At 45.2% G+C, this 13,326-nt stretch overlaps 1 protein-coding gene across 1 annotated transcript in view; it reads right to left on the reverse strand.

The window, feature by feature from the left end:
* LOC145348094 (H-2 class II histocompatibility antigen, A-U alpha chain-like) overlaps window positions 1-1,761 on the reverse strand; it is a 76,934-nt gene extending 75,173 nt beyond the window's left edge. Inside the window, exon 1 of the mRNA XM_080196236.1 lies at window positions 1,606-1,761. Within this exon, the coding sequence (XP_080052362.1) occupies window positions 1,606-1,672 (67 nt within the window). The 5' untranslated portion in view covers window positions 1,673-1,761. The remainder of the gene's footprint in view (window positions 1-1,605) is intronic.
* Between the last annotated feature and the right edge of the window lie 11,565 nt (window positions 1,762-13,326).

Below are 13,326 nucleotides of genomic sequence, written 5' to 3' on the forward strand. Positions count from 1 at the left end.
TTCTCGGTGCTTCTGTTCTCTGTGGGGTTCCTGACCCCCCCCAGCTCACCTTCTCAATCCATGATTGATTAACACCACACCATCCTCCTCCAATAACTCCCCACTGTCACCCAGCTGGGTGTGACTGCTCTCAGCCAGTTCTATATTTAACTGTGGTCAGAGACCCTTCATTGACTCTCTCTCTGCTCTCACTGTTATCTAAGGTGTGGCTGTAGTGAGTGGTGTGGATGTATTTCAGGGAAGTTAGATATGGACATGATGGAAAAGGGATTTGGGATGAGGAGATTGATCTGAGGTGGAATATAAACACTGGATTATTCCGGTTTGCTGGAATACCTGGATTCCGTGCTGTATTATTCTGTGTAATTCTATGGGATTTATTCTTTCTCCCTCCTGTTTCACACCCAAGCTCTGCTCCTCAGTGACACCATCCAAAACTCGGATTTGTCACATTGTCCAATATCCAGTGATAGTGAGCAGAAATACCTTCCAAATAAATATTCAGAAGATCAAACCATTGTCTTTAGTCTCCAGGTAACCATTCCATTTCCCTCTCTGGTCACTCACTGAGATTGAACCAGACTGCTTATAACCTCGGTGACCAGATGACCCAGAGCTGAGCTTCCAACCCCACTCGCCCCTCCATCACTGAGATTGCCTCTTTAATTTCTGTGAAATCTCATGCTTCATGCTATCTGTTGCTGAATCCCTTCTCCATGCACCAGTTACCCTTTGACTTGACAGTTCTATTGCTTCCTTAACTAATCACCTATCTTCCATCCTTCATTAACTTGAAATCATCCAAAGCTTTGCTACTTACATCCATACTCACACCCAGTCCTGTTTCTACGCTCAATGATCTGTATTCACTCCCAATCTGACAATGCCTCAAATTTAAAATTCTCATGTTGAAATTTGTTTGTGCCCTCACTTTCCCAGGCTCAGTTTTACAGTCCTTTGAGCATTCTGCATTCCTCTGGTCTCTCACACGCCACCATTGGTGGGAAATGGCCTTAGACGTCTTGATCGTAAACTTTCAAATTCTCTCTCTGAACTCTTCCCCCTTTAAGAAACTTATTTAAAATCAGATATTTCACAAAGCAAGCCATTCCTTGAAGCAGTTCCTTCATGGTTCAGGTTTTGTCTGATTAACCTCAAATAAAATGCCATCAGACATTTTTCTGATGTAAAAGGCACTACAAAAATGCAAATTATGCTTGTTGAAATACAAAATAAATGTAACACACAGTGTGCAGATTATAATTCAGGTCACCAGGTGGTGAAGGGTAGAATTGAAGCAGAATTGTTATTAACTTACAAGTTTTTACTGACTGAGACACACATTACATTTTGTGTATCCACTTACAATTCCAACACCCTCATTCAGTCTGCTGCAATTTATAAAACTATTTATTAACAGAACTTTAGATTATAGAAATGTACCTGCTTCCTGCCTAATATTATCAGCACAGGTAAATCCCCAGTACCAGAATTCAGTTAAACATCCAGTTAATGTACAATTAACACATCCTGGAATAACATCACACGGAGTCCAGTAAGATCAGAGATTAATATTTATAAACTATTTACAGTGTCATAACTCACATTCTCCAGCCCAGGCTCCATGAATCAAAACCAGCAGCATGACAGTAAAGTATGTCCCAACTTCCATTGTAATCCTCTTGTTTCTCCTAATTCTGATCCCAGCTCCTCTCAGTTTGCTGCCAGTATCTATCTGAAGTCAGGTTTCTATCTCACTCACTTCACTGAAATATCACTCTGTAATTGACATGTAGTTTAGCATTAATAAACCAATCAGAAATTCAGATTTGCTCCATCAGCTGTTTCTGGGTGAAATAGCAGCCTGCTCGCAACTTCTCTGAATGAACTTTGAGTGTTTTATTTGAGAAAGGTTAGCAGTGGGAGGAAAATTTTTGAAGGTGAAGAGGTATTGAACTAAACAGTTTTTGTTGGTGCTTTACTGTTTCCAGTGCCTCTTGCTCTCCCCCATGTCTTTTCCATATTCTCAGCTGAAAGACCCACTTCTATTTTAATCCTTAGAATAGAATTCCTACAGAACAGGAGACCATTCGGCCCATCTAGTCTACACCAACTATTCAAAAGAGCATCCTATCCAGTCCCAACCCCTGTCCTATCCCCGTAACCTTACACAGTTCTCATTGCCAATTCACCTAACCTACACATTTTTGGACACTAAAGGGCAATTTAGCATGGCCAATCCATATAACCTGCATATCTTTGGAAGAAACCACAGAACCCAGAGGAAACCCACACAGACATGGGGAGAATATGTAAACTCCACACAAGGCTGGAATCAAACCTCTGTCCATGGTGCTGTGAGGCTGCAGTGCTAACCATTGTGCTACTGTGCTGGATTGCTGGCCAGTAGAGTGAGTGATCTTTCTTTACATATATTCTGCTTCATAAACCAATATTTGTCAGAAATAGAAAATGTTGGAAATACTCAGAAGGTCAGGCATCCTCTGTGGAGAGAGAAGCGGGGTTAATGATTTCTTTCATGATGACCTGTTATCGATATTGATCAGAATCCCTCCTCAGGAGGTTCAGATAGCCAAGTGGTGGTGAGGAGCCTAATTACAGAATCTCAAAGTGCAGAAGAGGCCCTTCAGCCCATCAAGTCTGCACTAACATGTGAGATATACATTTACAAGCTTTTATTTACAGAGAAACGTATTACATATTGTGTACCTACCTACAACCTCAACATCCACATTCAGTCTGCTCCTATATATAAAACTATTTACTTACAGAGCTATAGATTGCAGCCATATACCACCGACCTGCTCAATGTATATTCTATGAGCACAGGTAAATCCCCAGTTAATACCCAGTACCAGAATTCAATTAAACAACAAGTAAATAAATAATTGACACATCCTGTGATATTGGGATAAAGATCATGATGGAATCCCAACAAATATTTGGAAATCTCTACTTTTCTTCTTTTCCCTCTCCAGAAGGTGCTGTTGACAGAGGAATCAGGTTAAGGTGAGGAGGGCAGTGGAAATCTCAAACCCACAAGATGTTTAAAGTGATGCAGTTCTATTCTAGGATTTTGCTTTTTTGTTTGATGGCCACTATCTCTGTCCACAGGTCTTCTCAAAACCATCCTCCTTCTCAAATCAGGTCATAAAGGTAAGGACACATGTTTATTTACCCCTTGATCTTGGCAATAAAAGTTTAGCAGATTGTTTATCGCTAGCCCTGTCTCATCAACAAAACTTGCCATTACTGTCATACACTGGATCTACCAACAGTCAGATTCCCCCTCTACTGACCCCATCAAATACCCAAACGACAGGTACAGTACAAGGTTAGCTGCAGAGTAAATTTCCCTCTACATTGCCCCATCAAACATTCCAGGACAGGTACAACATGGGGTTAGATACAGAGTAAAGCTCCCTCTACACTGTTCCCACCAAACACTCCAGGACAGGTACAGATTTAGATACAGGGTAAAGATCTCTCTACACTGTGCACATATATACTTCTAGGACAGGTACAGCACTGGGTTAGATACAGATTAAAACTGCATTGATTAAATTGTCTAAAATTGGAAAATTACCGTGATTATATACTTATGATGCTTTCTTCACAAACCAGAAATCATGGGCTAGATTTTTCTTGTTCACCCAAGAAAGAGCTTCACCTAAAGGGAATTTCTACTGGAAATGAGGATGCACTCCCCAACTTGTGCCTAAAATGTTGATAAGAAGTTCTGAAAGGAAAATATCTGATTGGTGTCCATTTCCAATAATAAGATAACTCCTTTATTCTGAAATAAAAATAATGCTAGAAATAATTGGCAGGTTAGGCAGCATCTGTGGGGAGAAACAAAGTTAACATTTCAGATCAAGGTGAGCTTTCATCAGAAAGTTCTTAATCTGTTTGGTCACTAAAACTGAACTGGAACATTTTTCATGTTGTGAGAGTTGGGTTCAGAGTGTTCATCTGGAATAGACTCTGAAAGCCAACAGACTGAACAAACTTCCTGCCTGTTGGACAGGGTTGCATCTGAATCCCCATCCACAATACAGATGGCTGGTATCTGACTAACCCACTCTAACCCCTGTACATCCAACAATTCATCATCCAACAATGGCCCAGCTTCATAGTATTCATAGTATAAATCTCTCCTGTTTTCCTTTACTCTTAGTTCTGACAAAGGGTCAAAACAATAGAACAGTGGCTTGATTCTCTCTCCACAGATGCTGTCAGACATGAGAGATTTTCCAACGTTTTCTGTTTTTGTTTCAGATTCCAGCCTCACAGTATTTTGCTTTATGAAACTGATCCACCAAGGATCGTGAAATGCATTAACATTGAAGGGGTAGGCTGCTTTACACATCACATTTCCTTCTGTTAATTTCATTGGAGAGGGAAATGGCTGCAAAATTCAGCTCTGTTGTGCTGGTGACTTTGTTGTACAGGATCCGGTTGGGGTAAAGGTGGCAGGGGGCAGGAGAATTGTTCTGGACTATTTATAGTATAGACCACGTCAATTGCGATATAATGGAGGACAGATGTACAGAGTGGACAGGTCATGATATCAGTCAGCGTGTGACATTGATTTATTGCCCAATCTACCATTTTGGACTGAGCGCTCCTGTTATTGCCCTCTGTTAAACATGTTATATTGTTCAAAACAGAAGGGAATCGTACTGGATGCTTGGAGTGAGTCCCATGCTTCTAAAAAGCCGTTGAGAATCACGGTTTGCTCCCAGTCATCAGGGCTTTGGTTTCAGCTGTGGCTAAGCTGCAGGATTAGAGGGGATGGAGAGAAGATATCTGCTCTCGGAGAGTGGAGGAGGAGGGCTTTAACCAGAAGACCCAACCCATTGAGGGTCTTCAGGAAGCTACTCTCCCATCTTAACCAGGAACAGTGTGTTCGGTGGGTACTTACTGAACTAACGGTGTGCTTCACTGGGTATTTACTGGAACTGGAGTGTGTTGACGATAGAGCTGCCAAGTAGTTGCTAAGATTACTGCGCCTGAGGTTCTAGGCCAGTGGATCCTTCTCAAATGATACAGGTGATATTGTTAACACCTTGTGATTTACCATCTATGCAACATCCAGGGGGGGTCACAGAGGCCCTTGTCATGTCTGAGACATGACGGGAAAAAATTTATATATATATATATACTTATTCATCAACTGGACTATTTTATAAAATCATTTTTTCTGTGCTGTTAAAAATGGGGAACTGCTGAGCTAACAAATGGTCAGCCAATCACCTGATGCCTTGCAGCAGCTTCATGGTAACAATAGCCATGGGACAAGGAGTCTGGTCCAACTAACTCAACACAAAGGAAAACCTTTGCAAGTTGTAATCGCTCATTATGTGTTAATGGCCAAAGCATTATCAGATCTAACACCAGGAGTTCAACAAAGGGAGCAGCAGTTGGTTGAGCTGATAGTGTCTCCAAAAGCAAAGCGATCCTGATTCCAATTAAATGCCTAGATTCCAATCTCAGGAATACACATCCCGAGTCCAACATTGAGGAGAGGGTCACATGCTGTCCCCTGACAGCTGTACTATGATAACATCTGTGGGAACTCCAGCAGTTCCTATCTGACTTCTCAATGTGCACACACCAGTTTAATTTGGTAGCACGAGTTTCAGAGCACTGCTCCTTCATCAGGTGAGTGGGAGTTCAGTTCACAAACAGCGCATATACAGACACAAACTCATTTACAAAACAATGGTTGCAATGCGAGTCTTTACAGGTAATCAAAGTCTTGTGCAGACAATGCGAGTGGAGAGAGGGTTAAGCACAGGTTAAAGAGGTGTGAATTGTCTCCAGCCAGGACAGTTAGTGAGATTTTACAAGCCCAGGCAAGTCGTGGGGGTTACAGACAGTGTGACATGAACCCAAGATCCTAGTTGAAGCCGTCCTCATGTGTGAGGAATTTGGCTATTCTGCTCAGCGATTCTGCGCTGTTGTGTATCACGAAGGTCGCCCTGGAGAATGCTTACTTGAAGATCAGAGGCTGAATGCCAGTGACCGCTGAAATGTTCCCCAATAGGAAGAGAATAGGAAGGTGCAGAGGGACCTCGGGGTCCTTGTGCATGAGTCGCAAAAACCCAGCTTGCAGGTGCAGCAGGTGGTCAGGAAGGCGAATGGGATGCTGGCCTTTATAGCGAGGGGGATTGAATATAAAAGTAGGGAGGTCTTGCTGCAGCTGTATAGGGCACTGGTGAGGCCGCAGCTGGAGTACTGTGTGCAGTTTTGGGCGCCGTACTTACGCAAGGATATTTTGGCCTTGGAGAGAGTGCAGAGGAGGTTTACTAGGCTGATACTGGAGTTGAGGGGGTTGAACTATGAGGAGAGGCTGAATAAACTAGGCTTGTACTCATTAGAGTTTAGAAGAATGAGGGGAGATCTCATTGAGACATATAAGATGATGAATGGGATGGATAGGATAGAGGTGGAGAGGCTCTCCCCGCTCAGAAAGGACAGTAGGACTAGAGGGCACAGCCTCAAGATAAAGGGGGGGCGGTTTAGAACGGAGTTGAGGAGGAACTTCTTCACTCAAAGGGTGGTGAATCTCTGGAATTCTCTGCCCGTTGAAGTGGTGGAGGCTGCCTCGCTAAATATTTTTAAGACGCGGGTTGATGGGTTTTTGATAAGCGAGGGGATTAAGGGTTATGGGGAGAGGGCGGGAATGTGGAACTGAGACACGACAGATCAGCCATGATCTTATTGAATGGCGGGGCAGGCTTGAAGGGCTAGCTGGCCTACTCCTGCTCCTGTTTCTTATGTTCTTAGAATGCTCCTGCCTGGTGACTGTCGAGTGGTATCCATTCATCCATTGTCCTGGTGTCTGCATGGTCTCCCCAATGCACCATGCCTCAGGACATCCTTTCCTGCAACGTATCAGGTAGGCAACATTTGCTGAGTTGCAAGAGTATGTACTGTATACCTGGTGGATGGTGTTCTCACATGAGATGATGGCATCCATGTCGATGATCCGGCACATCTTACAAAGGTTGCTGTGGCAGGGTTGTGTGGTATTGTGGTCACTGTTCTCATGATGGCTGGGTAGTTTGCTGCGAACAATGGTCTGTTTGAGGTTGTTGTGCAGTTGTTTGAAGGCAAGTAATGGGGGTGTGGGGATGGCCTTGGCGAGATGCTTGTCTTCATTGATGACGTGTTGAAAGCTCTGGAGAAGATGTTGTAGCTTGTCCTCTTCGGGGAGGTACTGGACATGGTGTCCCATGTTTGTCTTCTGAGGAGGTCAGTGCGGTCTTTTGCTGTGGTGCGTCAGAACTGTCGATCAATGAGTCGAGCACCATATCCTGTTTTTATGAAGGCATCTTTTAGCATCTGTTGCAATCCTCCTCATCTGAGCAGACCCTGTGTATACAGAGGGCTTGTCCATAGGGGATGGCTTCTTTAATGTGTTTAGGGTGGAAGCTGGAGAAGTGGAGCATTGTGAGATTGTCTGTGGGCTTGTCTGTGAGGTGCTGAGGTGACCATCCTTGATGGAGATGCATGTGTCTAAGAATGCAACTGATTCCGGAGAGTATTCCATGGTGAGTCTGATGGTGGGATGGAACTTGGTTGACATCATCATATAGTTGTTTCAGTGATTGTTCACCATGAGGCCAAAGGAAGAAAATGTCATCGATGTATCTAGTGTATAGCATCGGTTGAAGGTCCTGTGCGGTGAAGAAGTCTTGTTCGAAGCTGTTCATGAAGATGTTGGCATATTGAAATACAAATTTGGTCCCCATAGTTCTATGTGTCTGGATGAAGAGCTGATGGTTGACGGTGAAGACATTGTGGTCCAGGATGAAGCGAATGAATTGTAAAATTGCATCTGGAAACTGGCAGCTGTCAGTGTTGGGTAATGAGGCGGTTACAGCAATGCCATCAACGTGGGGGTGGTGTAGAGCGCCGAGACATCCATTGTGGCGAGGAGTGTCCCTGGTTCAACTGCTCCATGTGTGCTGAGTTTCTGAGGGAAGTCCGTAGTGTCGCGACAAAAGCTGGGGGTTCTTTGTACAATGGGTTTCAGGATGCCCTCGATGTAGCCGGAAAGGTTCTCACACAGGGGTCCTATTGCCTAATTCAATGGGATGGCCGGGTGTGTTTGCCTTGTGTGTCTTCGGGAGGCAGTAGAGATCTCCAACGCGGGGAGTACATGGGATGGGAGCATGAAGGGTGCTCTGAGAGACCAGATCAAAGGTCTTGATCAGTCTGAGTTGACAAGTGTGTACTTTGGTTGGATCTGTGGGTAACTGCCTGTAATGTTCCTCGTTGTTCAGTTGTCGGTACACTTCTTTGCAGTAATCCGTTCTGTTCAGTATAACGATGGCCCCCCCCTTTATCTACTGGTTTGATGACAATGTTGCGGTTGGTCTTGAGAGTGCGGATGGCATTGCATTGAGCTTGGGTGACGTTCAGGGCTATCTTGTGAGAGCAGCTGATGAATCTGGCATTAATGCACCTCTTGATGGCTTGGGCATACATGTCGAATCGACGGCAGCAGTCTTCCAGAGCAGTCAAATTCAACTCTTTCTTCTTTAGTTGCTGTACTGCAGATCTCTCTGTTGTGTCAATATGAACAGAACTGCACATAATAGCCTGCACTGTTTACTCTCAGGCTAGTGGCAACAGAGAGCCTTCAGATCCTCATCAAACCTGCTAACTGCTGGAATCTCCAAACTTGTGCCTCCAAGCTATCTCATTCTAGGTGCCTTCTCCTATTGTACAAGTCTAACCCCTGCAGGATGAAGCATTCCATAATCAGCAATTTCCCCTTGAAGGGAACATCCCAGTTGACTTGTGATTCTGGACACATATAAAACTTATACTTGTATTTTTATTGCGGTTGTGCTCTGGAACCCTCTTCCTTTTCCCTTATCACCCATTTATTGTACGAGTGTAAAGGGGTGAACATTGGGAAATGCCTTGGATGTGTGTGTGTAAAAATAAATCAGCCCTTTGTTTTCATCTTATCTCAAGTTTGCTGTATGAATTATTAACAGGGGACTGAAACATTCTAAATTTAAGGTTTGGGAAAATACGCTATCATTTAAATCAGGATTTAAAAAGGAGCTTTCTGTTTATGGACAAGTAGATTCCTTCTGTGACACCGTGTACACAAGTAGAGGAGATTTCATTGCCTCCTCTCTAAGCAGAGTGATGTGGAAATATTGGCTTTGGACTAGGGTAAACACAGTAAGAAGCCTCACAACACCAGGTTAAAATCCAAAAGATTTATTTGGTAACACAAGCTCATGATTCCAAATAAACCTGTTGGACTGTTAGCCCAGAGAGGCTAAATAACGCATCTGCCTCCTCCAAAGTCAGGGGCACCGGTTTTGTGTCTCCATTCACTGACAAGGTGGTCACACTCACATTTTCAGCTCATGGCCAACTCATGTTTAAATAATTCTGGCAGAGGTGAAAGGTATCAGTATTTCTCTGGGAGGGGTGGGGCAGTTGGTGAAGGGGTGAGCGAGCCTCCCCTCGGTAATGATGGGTGGGGAGGCCTGGAAAGGGGGTGGGGGCAATGCCAGGGTCAGGGTGGCATTGCTGCATGGTCACGGTGGGAGAACCACTGAGCTGAAATCATCTGAGGGCAGATAGAGGAAGCACCATGGTAGTGAGAGGGTTGTCAGTCAGAACATGCTGCTATGAAATGAGAGTGGGGAGGCACTATATGGGTGATCAACTTCACTTTTATTACATTTGATTATTATTACACTTGTGACTACTAGTGCTTAAGTTCACCTTGGTTCACTGACTATCTTTTCTTTGCCTTTCTTGCCCTATCACTCCATCTAGATGTATCCCAGAATCCACAGTTCAGGTTGAGACAGCCTGCTGACATACATACCCTGCTGTCTGACATTATCTACCTGGAGGGTCTGGACCTTGAGGGTTCAGGCCTGCTTTTGGGCAGCATGGACATTGCAATGCTGCCCTCCTTGGTGTGCGGTGATGGAGGTGTGTCTCTCACAGGAAGTTGAGGGGAGTGAGGTGCATGGTGTCAGATGGGCTGGACACCCCAGGGTGTCCTGGATGGAATTCCAGGCTCTGCACCAACTGATCCTCTTTGAGTTCCCAGGGACCCCTGGGCTCCTCCATGGAATAGAGGGGCAGCTGGAGTGAAATCCAGAAGGCCTGCCATTCTCTAGCACTGGCTGGAATCCAATGCCTGCACCATGCTGTTGAAGCACTGCACCATGGAGTTCATGCCCTCAGACATGGAGGTCACAAGTGGAAACATGGAATACATGTCCTGCACCAAGGTGGTAGCAGGTACAACTCAACTGATCCTCTGTGGATTTCCAAACTCTCCTCTCAAAGAGACAGGCTTTAAGATCTTCTTTCTCTCAGCTCTTTTCGTTATAGATCCACCTCTAGGTTTTCCAACTTTCATTTCAGTATTCCTTTGTCTTGAATGCTTTTACAAAACTGAGATCCAGTCACTGATTTCTCCACAATTACTTCAGCCATCACTTCACACCTTAGAATATCACACCTTATCACACTTTAAATATCTTTGGCTTCCCACTAGGCAACTTGTAGCTCTGGGACTTTAATGAACAGTATTCTGTTCCAGTTTCCTCTATTCCTTTATAACTTCAGACTTCCTGGAAACTTGTCTTAATTTCTCTACATTCATTAAATAACTGGCTCTTTGTTAGGTTTTTGGCACTTACCTTCTTTCCCCTTACTCCTTTCCTTCTAGCAAATAGTGGAGATGGTGACATAGTGGTATTGACACTGGACTAATAATTCAGAGGCCCAGGGTAATGTTCCGGGGAACTGGGTTCGACTCTCACTATGGCAGTTGGTCAAATTTCAATTCAATCAAAATTTAGAAATAAAAGAAATCTCCATTGTTGATTGTTGTAAAAACCCACCTGGTTCACTGATGTTACATAAGAACATAAGAAATAGGAGCAGGAGTAGGCCATCTAGCCCTTCGAGCCTGCCCCGCCATTCAATAAGATCATGGCTGATCTGTCGTGGCTCAGTTCCACTTTCCCGCCCTCTCCCCATAACCCTTAATCCCCTCTCTTATCAAAAACCCATCAACCCGCTTCTTAAAAATATTTAGCGAGGCAGCCTCCACCACTTCAACGGGCAGAGAATTCCAGATATTCACCACCCTTTGAGTGAAGAAGTTCCTCCTCAACTCCGTTCTAAACCGCCCCCCCTTTATCTTGAGGCTGTGCCCCCTAGTCCTACTGTCTTTTTTGAGCGGGAAGAGTCTCTCCACCTCTATCCTATCCATCCCATTCATCATCTTATACGTCTCAATGAGATCTCCCCTCATTCTTCTAAACTCTGACGAGTACAAGCCTAGTTTATTCAGCCTCTCCTCATAGCTCAACCCCCTCAACTCCGGTATCAGCCTAGTAAACCTCCTCTGCACTCCCTCCAAGGCCAAAATATCCTTGCGTAAGTGCGGCGACCAAAACTGCACACAGTACTCCAGCTGCGGCCTCACCAATGCCCTATACAGCTGCAGCAAGACCTCCCTACTTTTATATTCAATCCCCCTCGCTATGAAGGCCAGCATCCCATTCGCCTTCCTGACCACCTGCTGCACCTGCAGGCTGGGTTTTTGCGACTCATGCACAAGGACCCCGAGGTCCCTCTGCACCGTCGCCTGCTGCAGTTTTTCGCCACGTAAGTAATAGTCCTTCCTACCATTCTTCCTACCAAAGTGGACCACCTCACACTTGCCAACATTAAATTCCATTTGCCATTTCCTGGCCCATTCGCCCAGCCTATCTAGATCCTTCTGCAGACTCTCCACACCCTCCGCACAATTTAGGGAAGGAAATTTGCCATCCTTACCTGGTCTGGTCTACATGTGACTCCAGAGCCACAGCAATGTGGTTGACTCTTAACTGCCTTCAGGGATGAGCGATAACTGCTGGCCCAGCCAACGATGCCCACACCCCATGATAGAATAAAAAGGTCTCTACTGTGGACACCAACCCTGCAACCTTGTTGCATTGGGAGTGATGGCACCAGCTCCTTGGACAGAAGGTGATGGGGTTCCTCTAGGCAACCTTGCACTCCAAGGAGGGATGCTGTCATCCCTCCCTGAAACTCGCAATTCTGCCTTCGCAGTTCCATCAGCTCTGGGATGACTGAACCCAAGGGCACATCATTGGCCAGGAGTACATTAGAGTCCTGGGCTCCTGCATCCCTCTGAGTGCTGGATCCCTGGGACATCCCTGCATCTTGCCTGCTGCGGGTCTTAGCTGTGAGGTGCTCACCAGTGAGTGACACAGAAGGCTGCCTACCAGTTAATCCCACTGAGGTGTGGGTATCTGTGCTGGTGGAGGGCGCGGGTGACAGCTGTGTCCCCTTTATTGTTGTCTCTGAGATGCTTCCCTTAGACCTGCTCAGGTCTGTGGTCTCCAGAGGGTGCGAGGATAGCCTGGATTAACCTGCAAAGGATGCGAGATGATATTAGTGAAGGGTAGGGGCAGACTGAGTGAAGACATTTAACTCAGATGAGGCTTGTTCCATGGCTGGATATGTTGAGGGTTCTTACTTTTGTCTGCTCCCACCTTGCCCTCTGTATAGATACAGTCCATCTCCTTGCTGACCAGCTTACAGGCCCTCTCCTAACCTAGAGGTTAGGGTCTTGAGCTTAGGCATCACTCTGGCTGGCTGTGCCTGCTTACACTGGTTGTGTTCGAGTTTGCCCTGCATTGAGACAGAGTGTAGGCAGGGACCATGCCAGGACAGATAATAATGAGGTCTGGCATGCATGGGGAGTGAGTGGGAGTGGGGATGTGATGAGGACTGGAACTAATGGGGAGGGGAGGGCACCATGACAAGTGTTGGGACACGGTGAGATGGGTGGGAGTGAGAACACTGTGCTGGTGTGAGGGATGTGTTAAAGGGGTGCTGAGGCAGATTTACCCTGGCTGTGCAAAGAAGATCATTCAACTTTTTTTAGCACTCTATCCTTTCTCTATGAAGCAAGCTGGCACCTACTATCACAGCTACAGACTCCCTGGCAGGGTTTGTGACCCTGCTTTCTGGGCATTTTCCCAATCATAGGTAGAGATTGTCAGACCTTCACTCAACCCTATTGAGAAATTTGCTAAGAGCTTGCTCTGTGAAACATGAAGTATTGGGTAGATATTTAAAAAGAGGGCCTCACTGATTACAGAGATTAATTTGTAATGGGGTGAGTAAATCAAAGGCAGCCACCGTGAGCACAGTATTGAACTTGTGAAACCTGTTTTTTTCAAAGTGGCTCAAGATTCAGTAAGTTTTCGTGCTGCTAACAGA

The sequence above is a fragment of the Carcharhinus amblyrhynchos genome, chromosome 9 (genome assembly GCF_965287045.1).
Source record: "Carcharhinus amblyrhynchos chromosome 9, sCarAmb.v2.hapA, whole genome shotgun sequence".
NCBI lineage: Eukaryota > Metazoa > Chordata > Chondrichthyes > Carcharhiniformes > Carcharhinidae > Carcharhinus > Carcharhinus amblyrhynchos.